General features: G+C 38.3%; 1 protein-coding gene across 3 annotated transcripts in view; it reads left to right on the top strand.

The window, feature by feature from the left end:
• The window catches only part of DCLK1 (doublecortin like kinase 1), a 227,091-nt gene that overhangs the window by 183,018 nt on the left and 21,565 nt on the right, over positions 1–22,508 (top strand). For all 3 annotated transcript variants that reach the window (XM_059838866.1, XM_059838867.1, XM_059838868.1), the window contains 9 exons: positions 359–443; positions 1,809–1,917; positions 6,722–6,779; positions 7,483–7,602; positions 13,052–13,198; positions 18,270–18,403; positions 19,114–19,191; positions 19,833–19,929; positions 21,702–21,782. In XM_059838866.1, coding sequence (XP_059694849.1) covers positions 359–443; positions 1,809–1,917; positions 6,722–6,779; positions 7,483–7,602; positions 13,052–13,198; positions 18,270–18,403; positions 19,114–19,191; positions 19,833–19,929; positions 21,702–21,782 — 909 coding nt within the window. The remainder of the gene's footprint in view (positions 1–358; positions 444–1,808; positions 1,918–6,721; positions 6,780–7,482; positions 7,603–13,051; positions 13,199–18,269; positions 18,404–19,113; positions 19,192–19,832; positions 19,930–21,701; positions 21,783–22,508) is intronic.

The raw sequence follows: 22,508 nt of genomic DNA, 5'->3' as shown, positions 1-22,508 counted from the left end.
GGGTCTCTAAGAACACGGTCTCCAGCCTGCAGAGGGCATACGGCTCCTCAGTTTTCCCTGCCAAAATGTGTATGGAATAGGGAGAAGCTGTTGGAGCATACATCAAAGTATTCTTGCAGGCACATTGCTGCACTTGGTGGATCAAGGATCTCTCCAGTAATGTGAGGTTACCAAAAGTGTAATTTCAGTGGAAGAAATTGGACTCTTCCCAAGCATCCACGTATCCATCCACCAAAGCAAATAGATACTTACATAGGGAACACTGGAGCCTCTCCAGGACATGTGTCCAGCAGGAACGTGCTGTGGGTACTCGTGCTTCTTAAAAATCATCTGTTTTCATTTGTGTCTCCATTTCCAGAGCTCCCAACACAGTGGCTCCTCTACCTCATTAGCATCCACCAAAGTTTGCAGCTCTATGGATGAAAATGATGGCCCTGCAGAAGGTAACATTTGGAGCTGACATTTCAAAGCAGTCAGTGTAGTGATAACAGCAGCTGTGTAGGAAATGAGTCATTCTTCCTGCCAGAGAAGGTGGGAGCATTGCAGGCTGCATAATTTTCTGTGAGGGAGCTCCTCAGCCTTAGCAAACCAGTTAGGTTCACTCTGGATCAGAGTTGATCTGGACATCACTCTTCTGAGCTGTTTTTATTGCGGAATACATGAGGTTTAATTTTTGCAAGCAACACAGTGCTGACTGGCTTATTTCAGCATTTTTGTCTCATCTGCCATGGTACTAAAGAACACACTGCAGTCCTGGGTCTTTACTCAGAAATGAATAGTCCTACTCCCCGCTAAGGCTTTGAGCAAGCTGGCTAAGGGACAAGGTCTGCTCCAGCACTGCTGGCTCACATACACATCTATGTACATGTGTGTGTGTATCTGTGCTCCTGTTGGAGAATAACTCTTCATTCTGTCTGTGAATTCAGACAAACCCCAGCCTCCTTGTGTCCTAGCATTCCTAGCATTCACTTTGAATACTAAACTGGAACACAGGACAGAGTAATACACAGTTAAATGCACTGTCTTAAAAAGTGTAAACACAAATCACATTTCTGAGAGGCTATTTTTTTTACATTACAATATTTATATAGTAGTTTGTATCAGCTGCAGTTTACAGTCAGATTTTAGAGGCATGTTAGGTATTTGTATCACTATTTCAAATACATTTAAAAATAATAGTACAGGAATGAGCACTAAAACACATTAAACTACATGCTTCTCATATGCTTAGACACTGTGTAATGCAATTTTACCTAAACATCTGGTACCCAGGTTGCATGTGAGGTAGTATTATTGAGAACATTTGTTTAAAAACTAAATATTTGATATTGGGGGATGGGGAGAACTAGCACTTAGCACATGAGGAGTTTTATGGATGTCTCAGTTTACAGGATGTAATAAAATAAGTGCTTGAGTGTTGGACTTCTTTGGTACATATATTTAATCATGCTGTGTCAAGGAGTTCCAGCCCTTTTTGGAGGCTGGTCTGCGCTTGTGCAGATCACAGAGGCCTTTTCGTAATTAAAAAAATACAATTTTGGTTTTGTCTTGAGGGCATATTGCAATGGCAACTATATAACACTCAAGTGGTGGTATGTTTGAGCCCCCAGAAGTCTTATTTTTCATTATTGTATCTGCATGAAACCTGTTGAGTATATACAATGTCAGCAGCATGGTTTCACTGTACAGTAAGTGAGACACTGACTGAATGGTTTCCAGGCTCCTAAACCGTGGACTTAGAATGCATGTTATGTGCAACATCTGTGTTTCCTTCACTAACAATAAAAATGTACTAATGATTCTTTCAGAAGTGTTGGAGGAAGGTTTCCAGGTTCCAGCGTCGATAGCAGAGCGATATAAAGTTGGAAGGACTATAGGAGACGGAAATTTTGCTATTGTGAAGGAGTGTATAGAAAGGTGAGGAGGATAATATGCTTATTACTGTAAAAAATAATTATTAATGTCATGCTTTTTCCAGATCGTATCTTTATCTGTAGAATACAGAAATGTAATAAGGTAATGTCTCAATGCCAGATGGAAAAACTAATGTGCTCTCAAATGAAAAAAAGAGTGAGTTCAAGGGGCAGTCTATGAATTTAATTATTTCTGGGGTTTATATGGGTTTTTTCTGCTACACTCCACGTGATTTTACCAGTTCCTTGTGTTAAATCTCTCTTGTTGCACTGAAATAACATCTTTTCTTGCAGTATGGTCTTGCAATGCTCCTTTTACATTAGACCAGTTGAACATTTCACATACAGCAGCACTCTGTAAAGATGTCAGGAAGTTCTCTGTTTGGGGTGTAGTGGCAATGGTCAGCACAAAGAGGTAATTTTGGATCAATCTATTCTGCCATCTGACACTTAGGTGTAGTCTCTTGCTTATTTATTTTTAATTTAATGGACGTCTAACTCCTGCTTGCCTGCTTTGTGCCATTATATTTGCTCTTTCCAACTTTATGAGCCTCACTGCAGACACCAAAACCTAACTTCTTCAGTGACCTTTACTGTTCAGAGGTAAAAACAGTCTTTGATTTTAGACGTCTACTCCAGATTAGAGAAGTCACAAGTCACCTCAAGTGTCAGTGTTGCTGAAAATTTCCAGGTTGACATGTTCATGTGTCTGTTTCTAAATCTGTTCAGGCTTGAACCTGCTCTACCCAACCTTAAGAGTGTAAAAATATGGAACCAAGCAGGAATGCTCTAAGCAGAACTGTGGTTGCCTTTTAGTGGAATTGTTAAAAATAGGAGCCTATGGGATATAAAAGACAGAAGGTATTTCACCTATATGTGAAACAACTGTAGGATTGCTCATGTTAGTAGCTGTGCAGACAAACAAAAAACTGCCAGAGCTGGAGGTGTCCAAAAGAGGGAACAATAGAGATGTCAAGGTTTGAGAATGAAATTTCATCAGTTAAGTTTTCTATCCCCTATTACCATATCCTGGAGAGGAGACTCTTACAGAGGACTAGAACTTCACCTTTGGGCTCAAAGAAAAAACTGCTATTTAGCCTGAAGAATATGATATAAACCCTGGAGAGTGAGATTAAATCTCTTGACAGACAGTGATAAATTAGCTTGGCTGGTTTTAAGCTAGTCTCCTTGGAAAAATACAGGTCCACCTCTGCATCCAAAAGTGCAACTTTTGGATGCAGAGATCATGAAGACAGCTGTTGGGGAAAAGGGTGAGTGGATTTTGTATCAGCTGACAGTGTGCTTGTGGGACTTGGCCAAAGTTCTGGTGAGGCTTTTAGTGTTCTGCCAGAGTGAGTTCTTGGTGGAGCTGGTCATCCAGAGGGCAGTAGCTGTTCAGATCAAACCTCAGCACTAAACTGTAAGGAAACCTAAAGGAAGCAAAGCAAAACAGTATGAAAGAAAGGAAGCACTGTAAAATCCTATGGAGGGACATGACTAATTAAAGAAATGGGTGAAAACATGCATTTTCACTCAAAATCTCTTTCTAAGAAAAGAGAAAAAGGCAGCTTAAGGTAAAGTGAGTAGTGACTGGGAAAAGCAGATTAGAAGCTAAAATAAAGAGAAGTTGTGGTTTTAATAAACTCATTCAGCTAAAAATGCAATTTATGCTGAGACAGTACAAATGTGCTGTTGTGCATGTCACGATTATTCACAATTATTTCCCAAACGGAGAGAAAGTACATGAACAAAATTAAATGTAGGTCCCACCACACCTAAAAATAATGCTGATTACAATATCCTGTAGAGCTTGAATGAAAACTGTTTCTTGTCCTCTTGTCTATCCCACTGGTCCCAGCAGTATCCAGTAACACGGTGTGTCTAATGTACTCAAATAGCATTTTTACCTAGGTGCTCCCAGATACATAGTCTTGTGGTCTCTGAGCTATACCATTCCATAGATCCCATTTCTATCAGAGAGATACTACTTGGGAGATTTTGAAAATTGAAGTGGAATTGTTTCTGTTAGTTTATACTTCTAAAGCAGTATATCCTTGCATCACAGGTGTGGAAGGAGAAATTAAAGACTCGGAGGGTAAATTATACCAGTACCTGTGAAACACCTTCAAAAATATTCTTTCCAATCTTTTTTCAAGCATCTTTAACCACCTCACTTCAAAGTCTAATATGTCCATCATTTGCAGAGCCAGAATTGATGGGGTGATACTTGGGACAGATAACTTTTCCATTTCCTTGTGAAGTACAATTCCTGTATGCGTTACACTTCAAAGGAATAGCACCATAAGGTGTTAAATGAATAGGAATGGGTCTTGCTACACAAATTCACTGGTCACATGAATACTCCTTCTCCACAGCTGTGAGATCAGTCTGTGAGCACTGGTTGATACAGGTCTGTGAGCACTTCAGTACATTCACAGGAGTTCTCCTCTGACAATGAACAGTCCAAATAGAAATCAAAAACCATCTCCAAAATTTTCACATGTGAACTTCTAAATCCTGTTTTGAGCATCTGTGAATGTGCAGGCACACACTCTTAAATACATTTAATGCATGCAAAAATACAACAAAGATAGATTTTTGTCTCCAGTGCAGTCTAAATCTCTGTGAAGTTTGCAAAAGTTTAAAGAGCCAGGGAACATGGCACCAAGCCCTGTTATGAGCTAGAGATCTAACTCTGTGGTAGTGCAGTGGGTCCAGACTCCTGTCCAGCCATAACATGTTGCCTTCTTTTTGTGGTCCCTTTTTATTGTTTAGATGAGAGGTGAGGTGCTTGTTTCATGGTGACTTTCTGACATGGCCATGCATATTTTTTGGTGGTGTGTAAGTTGCAGTGCTGCTGACAGGCCGCGGTTCTGCAGCTTTTCAGGGGAAAGGATTTGCATTATCTTAGCTTTAATTTTCTTTTTACTAAAACAAAGAGCAGTCAGAGTTGTCATCTGCTTGTTACATATCTGCTCCATCATATGCACAATTTGTCCTGTGGTGTTTTTATATATGTTCATTTTTAACTTTCAAGATACTTTCAAATGCTGACATTTCCTCACTAGCTCAGATTTCTCAGTGTCTTGGAGTACATGGCCAACAAAAACCATCAATTTCCTTTCTCATGACAGAAAGGAAGCATTCCTAGGGCAACCAAGCAGCTTGAAAGAGACTGCTATTGAAAGAAGCTATATTTTGTCTGAGTTTGAACCCCAGATAACTTAATTTCTAATATTTCTTGTTCAACCTCCTCCTTCTAGTCCCCAAAAATAGTGTCCAAATCTCTTCCTGTCCCCTCACTAAGCTTGGACTGTAGCCACTGAAGAGAAGCCCTGGAAAGGGGTACCCCACATGGAGTGCAGCCCATTTTGGGGGGCTGTAGCACTAAAACCCCTGTGTAGGGGAATACAGATAGGAGAAGTTTTTAATTTTTATTTGTGTAAATCTTGAACAGATATGTTGTAATTTTCCCCCAATTCATAAACTTTCTTATCTTGTGATTTCTTTTAATTGGTGTTTTAGCTCTGCCAGAGTGAATATTTTGGTGGTATTTTTGCTTTTTACTGAATTACCCATTTTTCCTTAAATTAAAAACTAGTGGTACATCATTGCCAGAGGAGTTCTCCATGTTTTAATATGGAAATGAAGATGCCCAGTTGTTTTCCAGATACAGTGCTTTCAGTGTATTACTCACTTTGCACGTCCCATTTGACAGACCTGAGCACACTTTTAGACACATTAATATCTCTGTTGAACATACTCTGTATCAGTTTAATGTATCAATTTAACTACCGTCTTTTGTGAAATGAGGAATGAAAAAATGACCCTATATTCTTGAAAGATTTTTTTTTTTCTTAATTTTTAATCAAACATCCCTAAAGGCAATATAATAGACATTTGTAACCTGTTCAGGTTCGTATTACAAAATGAAAATATTTCAGTAAGATCTTTTTCTTAAATTATCCCTTTTCCATTTTATCTTGTAGGTAAACTGGGGCTTGTAGGCAGAGCTTCTTGTTTTCATTCTTACAGCCATCTTTTGGTTTTGTAGCTTAATTAAAAGTGGAAGTTGATACTGTTAATTTGTCTACAAGCTAATTTGTCTATGTTAGTATTCTAGATAATAGATAACTACATACATATAGTAGTAATAAATACTATAAGGATTCGAAACAACACAGTAGTTAAAAAGAAATGTGTTCTCATCCTGAACTAATTTCTTTTACTGTCTCCAGAACCTTCCACATTCTGTGTAAAAGCCAACATATTTAACTCTGCTAAATATTCTATAATTACTGAATACATAAAAAATTATTCCAAGGACTGACCTTTTTATCATAGCAGTTGTGACTGCAGATATGCAAAGAAATGACTTTTCATTTTAAGTAAAAAGTAGGTAAGTATTTTCCATGGGCTGTTTTTTTTGTAGGATAGAAAACAAAACTTTGTTTTGAAAATATTTGTACCTGTGAACACTGTATGGAATTTTTACATAAAAATGGCAAAGTAATAACAATTTTTATTACAAAATGGAAAAAAATGTCAAGAAATTTTTTTTTTTGTATTTTGAAAGCACTGAAATGCTTTCATTTTAAAACAAAAAAGTTATATGTCTTTCTCAGGCACACATATTTAATAACTTTGGCTCAGTTTCACAACACTAGTCAAATCTAAACTTTGTTTCTTAAAAAAAATTCTACTAGAACTCTTCATTACACTTATTATACTCACATAACAAATATAAACTCAACTGAGAAAAATATTCAATGTGATTGAACATACTATTTTTTTTTCTCTTTCCTCAGATCAACTGGTAGAGAATATGCTCTGAAAATAATCAAGAAAAGTAAATGTAGAGGAAAAGTAAGTAGAAAAAAATATGAGACCAAAAGATTTTTTTTCCAGGAAATTGTTTGTGAGAGATCATTTTGAGAAGCTGTTGGTATTTGTGTCCTTCCTGACAAGTGTTAGAATCTCTTTGGTTAAAGTCTTTGCCTATCCTCTGGAGACTCTTGGAGTTTCAGGAGAAAAGGCAGTCATGTGCTGTTCTAGACCTATGTGATGAATCCCCAGTGCTTTCCCTTTATCTTTGTAATTTTGTCCTCTAATTTTCATAATTCCAGGTGTTATAGAAAGCAGAAAATAATAAAAATATTTATAACAACACTGGTCACTGGGTGTAAGGCATAGGTTAATTAAATTGATGTCAATTTTGCACCAAGTGACTGTTAGCTTTTAAAATCTGTAACAAAAGGTTCTGTGAGAAGAAGCCATCATGTTGCTAAATCTAAAGATTCTGCATCAGAGAAAATTTTAAAAGCTTTCATTTTTCTCTGCACCAGAAACACGTCTTTTCTTCCATTTCTTTTTCTGTGTTCCGCTCTCTCTTCTTTCAGTTATCACATTGATGTTTCTAAACGTGTTCCTTCTCTGTTGCTGGAGGCAATATCTGTTAGTTTTTTCAAAAACCCCAGAGAATCCGTGCAGCTCCCAATTCTCTCTGCTTTTTCCGCTGTGAATTTTTTTCCCACTAACCCATATTCATTGAAGATTTTTTGTGTGTCAGGAACACATGATCCAGAATGAGGTATCTATTTTAAGACGAGTCAAGCATCCCAATATTGTACTTCTGATTGAGGAGATGGACATGCCAACTGAGTTGTACCTTGTGATGGAACTTGTAAAGGTGAGTGTTTTGGAGTCAAGCTGCCTATTGAATCAACCATATTGAAAAATTCCATTCCTACTCAGGCTTACTAAAAAACATGGAATCACTGAATAATGTAGAGTGGAAGAGATCTTTGAAAGTGGTCTAGCATCCTACTGAAAGATGTGTAACCCACTGTCAGATTTTTTTTTATTAGCTTTCAAATATTTGTCTAACTTCCTGTAAGCCACACTTGGAAATGTTCTGTTGATGGCACTTTGTATACCACCGGTTTTGTTTGCTTCCTCAGAAGAAAACTCATTAAAAATTTATAATCTGCCTTGAGGTGAATTGAAAATATACCCAGTCCAAATAGCCATAAATACCAGCCTTCAAAATACAAAAAGGTGAAAGGGTTTCATTAGTTTTTATTAATTTACATCAAATCTAAACAATATTAAATGTGTTTTTTCTCTGTTGATTTATATTAACAGAGCGTCAAACTTTCCTCCTCAATAGCAATCTGAATTTAAGCTGAAGGAAGGGGAAAGTGAAAAAGAAAAGCCTGCTGTTAAAAGGGTGGTTCTAATCTAAAAAGTAAATTTGTGAATGCAGTAATTTATAATTTGGACTCTATTTCTTCACAGTGACTTAGAGAAAGCACATTTTGGCATACAGGATTGTTGATCTCTGGTTGTAAGTGGAGGTTAGAAGGTGCTCTTAATCTAGGCACCTCATTGAGATGTTAAATAGGGCAATCCCAGGTCCAGGTGTTTATTAAATACCCTTTCAGTCTCTGGTCTGCAGTACAAGAGTAAGTAGAATGATAAGGTTTTTGGTTTTTTCCATTATCCTCCATGCTCTGTTGTCACAGGCATGTTTTATGAAAAATCCTTTCCTTAGGATTTTTTCTCCTGAGAAGCTAAGAGGCCTCAGGAACAAAATGTAAACAATGATTATCTGCTGCTGTGGAATGGAACAGGTGGATCTGTGATTGATCTCATGTGGTTGTTTCTAATTAATGGCCCAATCGCAGTCCAGCTGTCCGGACTGTCTCGGTCAGACACAAACCTTTGTTATCATTCTTTTTCTATTCTTAGCTAGCCTTCTGGTGAAATTCTTTCGTCTATTCTTTTAGTATAGTTCTAATATAATATATATCATAAAATAATAAATCAAGCTTTTTGAAACATGGAGTCAACTTTCTCGTCTCTTCCCTCATCCTGGACCCCTGTGAACACCGTCACACTCTGTGGCAGCGCCAGTGACACAAGCTTTGTTCCCAGTCCAAAGCTGGAAGGCTCTGTGTGCCTCATGGGTGGATGCACACAGATTTTCCCTGTCCTTGTGGTAGTCTGGGAAAGAAAGTCTTGTCCTCATAGGTCTGCGCTGGACAGATGCCCTATTTGACTTGAGTAATGCTGTAGAGTTTATGGTCCCCCTAACCCCACTGTCCACCAGCTCCAAGATCTGAGGAAGCACACTTGGGGATGCTGGTACTAAGGAGCTGACATATTTTCTCTGATGAAAAAGTTAAATCCCAAGACAAAAGAAAAATACTGGCAATCTTCCATGCCATGAATCTCTTTGTATAAGCAGTCCCAGAATAATTCCCTACTGCCTTGACAATCTCAGCCCTCTCTCACTCTTAGGCATGCAATGTGAAATAGCACAGCTTGAGATCAGATACCATTAGCCATCTAGCACTATTTCAATCATAATTACTGCTCTATTTTATTCTATTCTAATCTAAGTGAGCTCACTATGAGATCCATGCTACTGTCGGTTTTCCTCAGTGTCTGCGAGAGCTTGTTCAAAGGTACCTCAATCCCCTTGCACAGCACTGTAATCACATATAGCCACAGCTTTTAGCCTGCATTGAGAAATCCTTCATCTTGGCCCCATGAGGTGTGCTAAGAACTAAAAGCTGTGCCTTGTCTAACCTGCCAAGATGTAAGCACAGAGCTGGTTTTATGGGTGAAACCTGCTGTGCTATTCATGACTGAAAAATGTGTAAACTGTAGTGTCCAATGGATTTTTAATTGAAGTCCTACTCAGCTAAATGAGAGATGAGGGGGCCGAAAACTCCTAGAAAATAATTTAGAAAATAAGCCTTAAAGATGTATATAAAAAAACATGCATTTTGTTCACTTTCTGGAGAAATCTGGTTTTTTGCGCTCTTTCTTCTTTACTCTTAAAGATTGCTGCACATATTCTTTTAGCTGTATTATGGAAGGGCACTACAGGAATCTCTGTACTTCTCATATCCTAGAGAGCACTGTTCTAATAGTCTTTACTTTTATGTATAATAATAGAAGAAATGTAGAAGAAATAACCCTATTCAGGGAAGTCAACTTTGTTTCTCTGATACAAACATCTATTCCTTAATATATAGTTGGAAGAAAAGCTTTGTTGCACTCTCTGGGTACTAGGGAAGGCATTTCTGGAGAGACATTAATTGTTAATTCAGCAATTGCTGACTGTTACCATTTCATAGTGTGCACTGTTAGAATTGATTAACCATCTGTTATTGACTGACTTTTGAAGACCTGACGTTAAATCAAACTCACAGACAGGAAAGAGAGGCAAGGAGGAAAGGCTTGATAGTGCAGAGCCCGGTTTCAGTTAATACCACCCTGCATTAATTGGCAGTAACATGTTTGACATAAGTGACTGCTGCAAATCCCACCCTCACCTCATGGCAGATAGGCCATTCATTGCTTTGTAAAGTGTAAGAAAAAGCACTTCATAAATACAAATATAAACACATTGCAAGTGGTGCTTGTAAAAGGAAGCAAAGACCTGGTTTCTGGCACATTGCCTTTTTACACAGCGAAACAAAATTGTTATTCAAACCTAACAGGGGTTTGGCCAATTTAAGAAGCAAGATTTATTGCTGAGTTTCCTTTACTGCTCCAGGATATGATTTCACTTTTGCAGAAGAAAAAGAGAGATCATATCATTTACATAACAAGGTAATAAATAAATAATTGGTTACTGTAGTTCCAAGTACACTTCCTCATGTGCACAGATGATAAAAACTGCATTCAGATGTTGCTTGTCCTGTTTCACTCCAGAGCAGGGGATTTAAGACTGAAATGTCATCCTGAACTCACCCCTGGTGCCTGAATAAATGATAGTGACCTGCTGTGTGAATCGGCTTAGCAGAACCTTGCAGGTTAAAGTACTCTTTGGGGAGAGGAAAGTCTGAAAGCAATTCTGCCTGATATAGCTGTCAGCTCTGTTAACTCTTTCCAGGATATCACCTCTCCTTTAAACGCAGAGAATCCCACAGACTAAATATATGCTCCCTTTTCTTAGCAGGATACCTGGTAAGAAACTTTGCTGACTCCAGTAGATGCTTAAATGGAGAAAAGTATTCTGCTTCAGATTGTCTTGACTGTTAAATTTCTCTGCAGCCTCTATCTTTTTCTGAGTTTAAGTTTCTCTTGTGCATGAACATTTGTTCCTTTTCTTCTGACTTCAAGCCAAAATTTTTCCTTCTGTTTTTGAGGCTCAGCTTCTTTCATTCTTGCTCCTCATAGCTCAGACTATTTTCTTTGTTTGGAGGCAGATGCTTTGCCGATGTTATTGACACTTCTTCTGAGCATCTGGAACATATTAGATAAGACCAAAGATCTGTCTAATCCACTGCCTCATGTTAAAAAGCAGCTGGTACAGGGGTTTCACAGGAAGGAGCTTAGGGAAGATAGATTATTTATCTCACATACTTTGCCACATGCTGATATCTAATACTTAGGGATCAGATAATGCCATGAAGTACATGGTATTGTACTTTTGCCAAATATTTGGCCTCTTTCTCTCTAATCCTCTATCTGGTTTAGATTGGCCTTTTGTTCTTCCTTTTCCTTGACGCTATGTATCTTGATGTGTCTTGAACAGTCACCAGTCAGGGCAAGAAATTTGATGTGGTCCAGATTTGACAATTTTTGACTGTAAGCAATTTCCAGAGAGCTGGGATTTTGTATCGACAATGGGAGTAAACCTGCCCTGGCATACTTCAGCTGCACCTCAGCAATGTAAAAATTTTAATTGTTTGTTTGTTTTTTTATAACAAGTAAAGTCTGTTTTACCAGGTTTGAGTCTTTGGTGGTTCCCTTTTCCTTCCCTTTTCTCTGTAGCCATGATTGCTGGAAAAATTCTTTTTTTTTTCTTTCTCCTCCCTCCTTCTTTCTCTGAAAAATGGAAAAAGTGTTTACGCTGGAGTTGAGCCTTAAAAAAAACCAGAAAATATCTTGAAGCTGTTGATAAAACTATGAGAGCTGGCAAAGCTGGGACTCTCTGTTGCCTTCAGAAAATACCTGCTTTTTCTTTTAAATACAGTCCTCTGTGATTTTTTTTCTTGATGTTTTGACTACAGTAGGGAATTTTTGCATTACTTTTGCAGAGTTATCCTTTGCCTTATTTTTATTTATTTTTTCTTTTTTTGGTTCTTGTTGGATTGTGTTTTCTTTGTGAGGCTGCTTTGACTTTGGCCAAAGGCTCAATACCTCTGAATAGAATCTCCCAAAAGATCATCAGTTTTTCCTCCAATCTGTCAAGCTCCCTTCTTAATCTCATCCTTAAAATTACTCTTCCATCTTTGTCCAAGCACTTCCATGTTCACTCTCCCCACATGCCTGCTCACTTCTGGAAATACAGTCATGGCTGCCTCAGACACTGGTGAAGATCATTCCAACTTTGAGGACTTCCACGTAGTTTTTCCTTGTTTTTTTCTTTCCTTCATTCTCTCTTGTTTTCTTGCTTTTCTTTCACTGACAGCAGCTTTTAGCTGAACTAGCATGATGAGCTGAGAATGGCACAAGCAGCCACCTGTGTCTCCCAGTATGATTGCCTGACATACATGCTGTAAAGTTCTTCAGTATTGACTGCAAGAGGCGTCACACTACCAAAAAATTCACATCTTGTGTAGAGAAAGTGATTTCTAAAATCCATGTTTGCAAAGCTTTATGAGATGGAAACAGACTTCTAAAATACGATAGCAGTGAGAATAGATAACTTTGAGTTCTGAGTTTTATTCAGAGTTCCTTCATCTTTCTGGGGTTCACTTAGGCATTGGGCAAAAGTTTGATGTCAATCTGTTTGTGATTATTATGAAGAGTGCCAAGGGTTGGTAAACGGCAAGTATGTACTCTTGCCAGACATTTGTAGCAGGCTCTGAACACTCAGGTTGGCAAGTGCTGGATGTGTTACAAAAGCAGCAGCAGGTGGGAATGGTTTGCAGTAGGAACTCCAGGCTCTTGGCTGACCAACTCAGCCATGACCAATGGTTTTGAGTTATTGGTCTGTTTACCTGCCATTATGGGAGATGTCATCACAGTACCCGTAGTTTATAGGTGCAAGGAAGCTGTGCTGCTCCCTTCCCCTCCTCCTCCTCCTTCTCTAAAAATGTTACTTGATCTTCCCTAAATTTTTCAGTCATTTCACAAGCAATGTTGCTCATATCCCATGGTCATTTTGCCTCCAGGGAGGAGATCTTTTTGATGCTATTACTTCCACCAACAAATACACCGAGCGGGATGCCAGTGGGATGCTTTACAATCTGGCCAGTGCCATCAAATATCTTCACAGCCTGAACATTGTCCACAGGGATATCAAGCCAGAGAATCTACTGGTAAGTGAAGATTCATCTTTCAGTATTGCTGATAACTTCAGAGTGTGTGAGAAAAGGTCTGCACTTCCTCCTTCCACATGCCTGCCAAGTTTATTTCAGTCTTTTAAGTCACTGATCTTTTAATTTTAACCTTTGAATTGTAAAGCTCTCCTAAGAATAACAGCTGTCCCCGGCAGTACAGTATCATTAGGTGGTATGTCTAGATTGTTCCATGGGACACAACAGCTGAGCAATTCCTGGGATCACTAGAAGTAAACTAGTAGTAAACTGCCGGAAAATTTCAAGCTTCTTATAAATATGTGCTCTGTCCTTAGAAGACTATTCTGTAGTTCTGTCACTGCCTAAATAATTAGCAACCCTTCAGTTTTACAAGTATGGTGCATGTAAATGCTGTGTCCTGATCATGTCACACATCAGAGCAGAGCCAGGAAGAGACTTCATTGTCCTTCCCCTACTGCATCTCCAAATAATCCTATAGCACTTTTTATTAAGCCACTTTCACAAACAGACAATCTAAATCTTCGTTTTTCTGACCAAATCTATGTGAGCCTTATCCACTGAAGACAGTGAAAAACATACTCTGGCAATTAGTCTTCTGAGAATTTTGCACACTTGAATGCAACAGTTGCATCCCCCCCATGGTTTTATTTCTCCTGAGAAATTAGCTTCTCCTGATTATTTCACTGTTCTGAGTTTTCACAAATTTGCTGACATGTTCCAATATCAGGATGTCCCAATTCTCCATATATTCTGCAACTGTAAAACAAAGTGCTCATAGAATCATAGAGTATCAGTTCTCTCAGCTGTGTGCTCTCAGCCATGACTTAATGCATTTAGTCCTGCTTGATAATGAAGAGTTTTTATGGGAAAGCTGACTCCAGCAGATACTGCTAAACTTCCAGGCAGTGGGATTTGTACAGCTGAAGTTCCTCTAGTGGCAGGTTCTGGGTGAGGAAGTGACCTGCCCTCATTTTCCAGAAACTGCTGAAAACACACTGGGTGGAAGTTTCACTAGACATTTATGACTGATACACCTTTCTTGGCCCTTTTGCTCCACTTTATTTTCTGGTGCTGGTGTTGATAGGTGGCTGCATGCAGATGGTGTAGCAATCCCATGCCAGGATTCATTAATGCTGTTCCTGGAGTGTGCAGGAGGGTCTTGGTCTGGGACAAGCCTTGCTCTGCTGCTGTCTTGACTTGTCTGCAAATGCCTAAATTCTCTTGTTGTTAGAGTTAAAATTCTGGGGGAAAAGAGGTGGTCAGGAGGTATGCGTAGGAGGTGAGGGCAGCAGGGCAGGGATTAGATTTACCTGCTCAGCTTTTGTGGCAATTACCCACTGATGATCACATTGCTCACATTGTAGCTGCATTATTTCCGAGTGACTTTTCCAGAACTGTGCATTGATTTTGAGACTGAGCTGTAAGGATGCAGCCTTTAACCTCTTGCATCATCCTCATCCTAATCCTCAAAAGCCAGCATTTGATTCACAAATTGCATTGATTCTCGAAGTTTTATGAGGTCCTTGAAAGAAACAAGCACTGCTTTAGAAGAGTGCTTTGTAACCAGCCTTACCTGAGCTCTGACCCTGGTTCTGACATTGGCTGGCTGTGGCTTCAGTGTGTCTGAACCATTCTGTTTTTATCTTAGCTGTCAAATGGGATGTGTGGTCCCTTATGTCACAAAATTGCAACTAACGTTATTTTCATGGCATTTACAAAGCACTTGAAAAATGCCACACGGGTCTCAGCATTTAAATACCTTCTACTTGCCTTTTGTAGCCTGCCCTTTTGCTTGTAGCTCTTTAACCCTTCACCTAACTGGTCTTGGAGGTATTTTTCCCTTGTTGTTCTTGTGCTGTGGCTTTCCCTCTGCTACTGTCACAGTGCTGCACGTGCAAACCCTGGTTGTTTTATTGCTGGTTCTCCTGGCAACTAGTTGGAGAATCAACCCTTTCTCCCCACCCTTTTCCTACTCATGGATTGTAACTTTAGTTTTAGAGGAGCATGTCCTGAGGCTAAACAACCTCATTAGCAGGAAAAAGACAACAGGGAGGATGAGCAAGGTGGTAGAGTTGCTAGAGGAGAACATGGGGAGTGAAGGGAAACATGCTGCTCTAGAGAAGGAGACCAGAAGAGGATGTTCACCTGGAGCTGCTTTATTTCATCTCTTCCTGGCCCCTAGTAGAACCTTTACTTTCACCTCTGTTGTTTCTTTTAATTTTTCCTTCTTCCCAAAAGTAACTTGCAGGCTTAGAGCTGATGTGTGAGAGCAGCTCTAGGTCCTAATAAATCTTTGTGTGTGTGAACCTGTCCTGTGTGCAGCACCCATTATTTTTTAACTGCTTAAATAGTCCATATTATCCTCAAGGCATGTAAAGTCCATCTAACGGTCAACTGTCCAAGTGTTTAGGGTGTGCTGAATACCTGTGATGTTTTAGCATTTTTGTTTGTTTTTTTATTCTCTAGGGAGTCTTCCATGTTTTAATTGGAACATTTTTCATAATTGTTGCTATTTAGAACGTTTATTTTGTCAAGTCATGGGATGTCTTTATAGCCATATAATAAACCCTAGAGAACAACTTCTCTGACTGTTGCCATCTGCACTGATCACAAGAGCAGCTTAGAAAATACTGACAGTCTTTATACTAATAGGATACATATGGTGGCATACAATTATGTGTGGCTGCATTCAATTAGTGTAGTACAATTACACAGTTTTATAGCTTAGTTAAAACAGTGAAAGCACTACGTAGCGGGCAATTTGCACTAATCCCCATTTCTTTAATTGCCCTTCAGTATTTAAAGGCAGGAACATATATAGCATTTATTCTGAATAACATGAGCATTAAATTATCTTTCCCATTCCTTGACTGGCAAGTAACATACCACAGCTTCACATTGGGCTCTTTTTTATATGGAGTTATAACAGGGTGAGGAAAAGTTACTTTCTTCATTTTTACAAGTCAGCTGAAGTAGTTTTCCAAGAAAAGTAATTCCTTGAGACAGATGAAGCAGAATAATAGAAAATGCACTGTACCAAACCTCCTGCATTGGTAAATATTGCCAAACAAACCTCTTCTGTAATTAATTTCTAGTATGGATGAGTCCCACAAGGTGTGGGAATTGTGTGTATTGAAGGAAGGAATTTATAAATTTTTGCTAGGTTAGCACAGCTCAGAGAGGGCTGTGTAGAAAGATAACTGCGTGAAACAGAATATGAAATACTAATTAGGCCAGATTCAGCTCTTCATGTCTAAGTGTGCACATTACATATTTCAGCAAGTGAATATTTAAAGCCCTAGTCTCTAGACTTTAATTAAAACTGTTGTTGAAATTAGATTTATTACTGCCATTTCAGAGAGCACTTTCTTTAGTTTCAGGAACCAGATGTATTTAACAATCTGTGTTTTGAATAAAACCATAATTGCTTTTTTTTTTTCCCAGTGCTTTTCTATAAACATAGCTTTTTTCTGGCTTAGTAGAAGAGAAATGTGAATCCATTATAAATTGCTGGTCCTCTTAAAGATCCAGTTGAATTCTTAAAAATAACATAAGGAGAGGAGAAGAATTTTGTGTATTCTGAATGTCTGCTTGTGGCTGTATCACCTGGTAAGCAGGGATTCAGGACAGAGAGGGGTTTTCTCTCTAGACATGACTAAGATTAACAAATAAGAAACTGGGGGATGGGGGCTGTATAATATAACTAATTAGTATGAGCTATAACAGATCTGTAGGAAACAGTGGTGAGAGACTTCAAGAATTTACTTTTGCTCCAAGTAAACTATTCAATGGTCCCATGTAGAGTTTATTGTATTTTTATAAGAAAAATAGCTAGGATTTTCTTCTTAAAACAGTTGTAGATAAAAGTGATTTTGGATGTAGGAGTAGCTGATCAAGATACGTATAAAAAGGATTATTTTGATTAGGAAGTATGATACCTACACAGTTTTGGTGCAAATTGTTTACATATCACTAGTGGTGATCCAGACTGCATAGAGCTTTGGTTTGGCTTGCAAAATAATAAAGTGATATTATAAGAAGGTCTCCTGTAGACTGTTTCCATTTTTTAAGGTGCTGTCATAGAAATATTCCAAAATGGCAAGCAAGGACTCAAACCAGCACATTGATGAAACATAGGTTTACAGTCTAGTGTTTAATTTAGGTACATTTTTATATTTTTTATTTTAAACATTTTTTTACTGGATCTAATTTTAAAAGCACAGAACTTATTATCTGGCACAAGCAGATGGTGGGGGATACAATACAGCATCATAAAGTCACCTTAGGACATTAGCTTTCAGTGTTTACAGGTTTGGGGCTCTTCGTTTGCTCTGAGACAGCTTTTAAAATTATGGTTGTTTTACTGATGGTTCTAGCTTTTTTATTTTTTTTCATGTGACTGCATCTTAATTTCTCTTTGCACCCATAAAACCCCATGAAAGATCACGATGTCACTGTGAAGACCAGGTTTTAAGAACAGGATTTTCATGTATCCCCGTTAGCAGCCCTAACTGCTTGTGTCCCGTTGATCCTGACGCTATCGTGCCAGTAAGAAACTCATTGGTGTGTAAGAGTCAGCCAAGGAGAGGAGAGTATTTCTAGGTGAAATACTGCAGCCAGATTTGTGTCTTGTGGCTTCAGCACACAGAGAAGAGCCTGGAACAGCTATCAGTACAGTCTACTACCTAAGTAGCTGAAGTTCCCATGCAAACCTTTAAGCTCTCTGCAAGTAAAATGAATAAATTCAACCCACCTACACTATGAATTCAGGAGGGAGCTGATGTAGGAAAGCCACTGCTGGAAGGTCAAGCATTTGCTTCTGGGCTTTAGCATCTAGCAAGTGCTACACACGTCTTTTGTTGGACAGATAGCGAGATAACTCTTTCCCAAACATCCTGACTGTATTCAAGGGAAGTTGTCCAAATTTTCTGTGAATTTTCAAAGCATGTTAAAGGTAAGGAGGAAGAAAAAATTTGTAAATAAGAAGGAGCATTTCAGGCAGTTAGCAAGTGATTATAGTAGTCGCCTTGATGGTTTTGTGGTAAAGCTTTCAATTTTCCTCCTGATTTAGGTTTATGAACACCAAGATGGAAGCAAGTCCCTGAAGTTGGGAGACTTTGGCCTAGCAACAATTGTGGATGGACCTCTATATACTGTCTGTGGGACCCCAACATATGTAGCTCCAGAAATCATCGCTGAAACTGGGTAAATCACTTGTAGTGGTGATCCACTGATGTGTACTCAGCGAAGCACATTCTTGCCATTGTGCCAGACTGGAGTTCTCGCAATTAAGATTTTTATCCTGCCTTTGGTTGGCTATGATGCAGAATCATGGCTCCTAGAACAATTCATGTGGAAGGGACCTCTGGAGGCTATCTTACCCAAACCAGTTCAGAGCAGGCTGGCTTTTGAGTTATATTCAACCTCTGCCAGTTGTTGGCCTCAAACTTTTCAGCTTAACACTGAGTGTACTCACTAGCTAGCCATTTGCAGATACAGTGGAAGGAATTCTATTCTCTAGAGACTGCTAACTACCATACACTTAATTCTATTTCATTATTACACACTGTCCTCCTCTATTTGTTCCACAGAGTAAATGCCTGCTGGCTTGAGCAGCCTGTGTCACCTTTGCAGATGTCATGTCGACAGGCATCACTAACTCAAATAAACTCCACTGGAGTTAGTTAACTAACTGAAGAATACAGCCAAATTATTTCTGTGCACTCACACATTCTGATCTAATGTAATTTTAATTTTAAGATGTAAATGTAAAAAATATTTGATAGCAGAATGAGGATTGGTAGGTAAACAAAGTTCAGATGAGAATTCATAAGAAATTATTAATGATTCTGAACATATTTCCTCTGTAGTCTATAAGAATCTGATGTCTCTAACCATGTCTCTCACACTTCTAGATATGGCTTGAAGGTGGACATCTGGGCAGCGGGTGTGATTACTTACATCCTGCTCTGTGGTTTTCCTCCATTCCGTGGGTATGGACTGACCTATTCAACCATCCTTGTTATGTGAATTGCTCCCTGTGCTCCTTTCACATTAAGCACAGAGATTCCCACTGGTAGAAGTTCTCTGCTCATAGGGTTTGATGGTTTTTTTCTGTGCTCTGCATAGTGTTCTACACAAGCCCCATAAATGTCTGTGATTTTATGGTAAAATCTCTGCCTCATGTTTGTTTATTGTAGTTTAAACTTCATTGCATTGCAAAATAAGAGCCTTAATTATAGGTTCTGTGTGCCTTTGCCTGAAGTTTTAAATACACTGTGAAGTAACCATCTTCTTTCATGGACAAAATGCAGCATATTTTGTGGTTGGTAAAAGGTAATTAAAATGTAAGCCAGTTAATAAGGACATGTCAGATATTTTATCCCCTCAAAGCAACTGCAAAGTTGTGGACAATCCTAAAGACAAGCAGAAAGAAAGAGTGTACCAGATGCACTGTGTTTTATGATCTCACCACTAACACCCATGGCTGCATGTTTGGGGCAATCAACAACTTCTAAAAGCATACTAAGGTATTAGCAATTAAAAGCAATTTTAAGAAGTCTACTGAAACCGCATCTGAAGATAATTTATTTTTGGGTTTTTTTGTTGGTTTTCTTTGGTTTTTACTTTACAGAAGTGGAGATGACCAAGAAGTGCTTTTTGATCAGATTTTGATGGGACAGATGGATTTTCCATCTCCATATTGGGACAATGTTTCTGACTCTGCAAAGGTGAATTTTACAGTTGATGCTGTTTCTTCTACAGTATCATTTCCAGTGGGAGTGCATAGTGCATGTTGTCCTTTCACAGTGTTGTATTTGACATGTCTCATACATCTCCTGCTACACCTATAAATTCCTCTGGCTTATCAATTATGTTTCATTTGGTTACTGTCTTTTAGACTCCAGGTGGTTTTGAAATGGACCCCATTCTGAAATGTAAATCATATATCTATATGATTTCTCACACAACACAGACACCAGCAGCCCTTATTGATTAAGAAAAAATAAAAGTAATTCACTTCCTAGCTCGAAAGCTCTCTTGGACTGTGCTTTATATGTACTTATGAGGGGCACCAGGTACCAACCTGGAGCTTTTGAGTGTTATCTAATAAAATTATGGAGAGGCTGATTTCCCTTATTGACCCCATTAGATGTTATGTCTGTTCTTTCTTCCTGTCAAAGAACGAGGCCTCCCATTGCCTTATTGTTGCAGAGTGGTATGAAATGCAGACTTGTTCTGGTCACAGCTCTTGACCCGCAGTCTTTGGTGTGCTAAGGCAGATATAATTATTTACAGATATAGACCTTGACGGAGTTCATTATACTTGCAAAGCAGATCAGGTTTTTTAACTCTCACCAATTCACCAGAGCAACAGTTCAACTCAAAGATTTTCTAGGGATCTGGCATTCACTGTAGTCATATGTATAAATATATGTGGACAGAGACAAAATACATATGTGAATGTAAAAAGAAAAATCACATGGTCGTTCTGTAGATAGATAAGTGCTTCCTTTCAGTCAGTTTACTTCTCTGGTCTGTAAGGCAATCTATGAAAAACTGTCTTCCTGTTTCCTTCAGTGTGACAGGGTTTGATTAATCACAAGGAAAAAAAAAAAGTTAAATTTTGAGGTGGACGCAGGTAATGAGAGTAGCTCTGAATCTCCATTCTTTGGAGAGTTACATCCTGCTTTTACAGGTATGTGGAGCCTTCTAACTAATGAGGTTAAAGAATGAGATACAGTCATAGAGTTGGAAGTCCTCTAAACCAAATCATTGTGTTGTAGCAGGCATTATTTCATAGCATCATTAATGGGAACCTTCAAGTCCTTTGTCAGCAGGTTTTCCTGTGAAACTCCTTCTGCCAAATAGCTCTGTTTAAAAATTCTGGTTTGATGTCTTAGCCTATCCATTAAAATTTTTCTTGTAATTAAGAATGACTAGCTTTGGTCTTTGGTGATGCACCTTTATTTGCTGTCATATTGCCATACTGTTTCCATGCACTCCACTCTGTGAATAAAATAATCTAGGTAATTGCAGGGAAAATCAGAGGATGAAAAATAATGATTTTAGGTGTCAAGGTTTTTTTTTAATATCTTATATGTTATCTAAACAAGAATTTAAAGTAAAATTGTATTTGCTGGCTTTTTTTTTCTACAGAGGAATTGGCTTTTTCTTAATGGAAAGCTAACCTAATTTCATGGGACCATCTGTTTTGCACATTATGTGTTTTTCTCTTAAACAGTGGCTTCAGAACTGTAACTCAGAACTGTCTTCTAGCTTTTCAAGATACCATCAGATATTGATTTAGAAGTTCAGCTGAGAGTTCATCAGTTCATAGTTTTTCTGTTTTTTGAATAATTTTTCTATATTTCTTCAGTCAGTAGTTCACTCTCTCTTTGAGCACTCTTACCAAATCAGTTAAAGAGTTCTTAAGTATATGAACAATTGATCTGTTCTTTGAAAGTGCTCTTTAATTTCAAGCCTGTTTTCAATTTCTCAGGAACTTATCACAATGATGCTTCAAGTAGATGTAGATCTGCGATTCTCAGCCTTGCAAGTTCTTGAGCATCCATGGGTTAATGTAAGTATTTTCAGACTTGTAGAAGCTTCTTGCAATTTGGCACCTTTGAGTTCTTTTCTGTCAAGCCCTTGCTATGCCCTTTTGGAAGCCAGCACATTCTAAAGATGCTACAGATTTAACTGGAAATCAGCTGGGTTACAGGCTGATTTAGTGTATTGTGTACCTTGGAGTTGTCGCTATTTTGTGTGTGCTCAGCTACGTTTTCTCTGAAATGGACTTTCAACAAATCTCAATCCTGTTTGATAAATGTATATCTCTAACTCTTAGCTTGCAGGTTCAGTGACACATTTTATTCTCCTGAGATGAGGAGGACTCAAAAATCTCACAGTCATGATTAAGAGTTACTGAAATATAGCCCATACTCTTAAACCTGCCTAATCCAGAATGGAACAGGGAAACATTTAGAATCATATTTAGCTTCTGACAGTATTTAAGATTTGTTAATTATTCCAGACTATTTAACATCTTTTAAAATATTTGGATGACAAGAATAAAAATTGGGATAATCTATATTCCAATTCAGAAGGGACAGCTGAGAAAAAAAAAAAAAACAATTGGGATGAACAGTGGAAAAAAAAAATTGAGGAAGAGGAAATAATGCTTCATTTTGTTTGTTGCAAGTTTGAGTGTGCAGTCCTCCCTGGAATACTCTTCAGTCCCTGAGCTGCAGTGTCCAAAATCCCTTTCTGACTAAAAAAACTATTCTAAAAATTCAAATATACAGTC

The sequence above is a fragment of the Haemorhous mexicanus genome, chromosome 2 (assembly GCF_027477595.1).
Source record: "Haemorhous mexicanus isolate bHaeMex1 chromosome 2, bHaeMex1.pri, whole genome shotgun sequence".
Taxonomy (NCBI): domain Eukaryota; kingdom Metazoa; phylum Chordata; class Aves; order Passeriformes; family Fringillidae; genus Haemorhous; species Haemorhous mexicanus.
The sequence above is the reverse complement of the archived record's forward strand: the minus strand, read 5'-3'. Positions and strand labels throughout refer to the sequence as shown.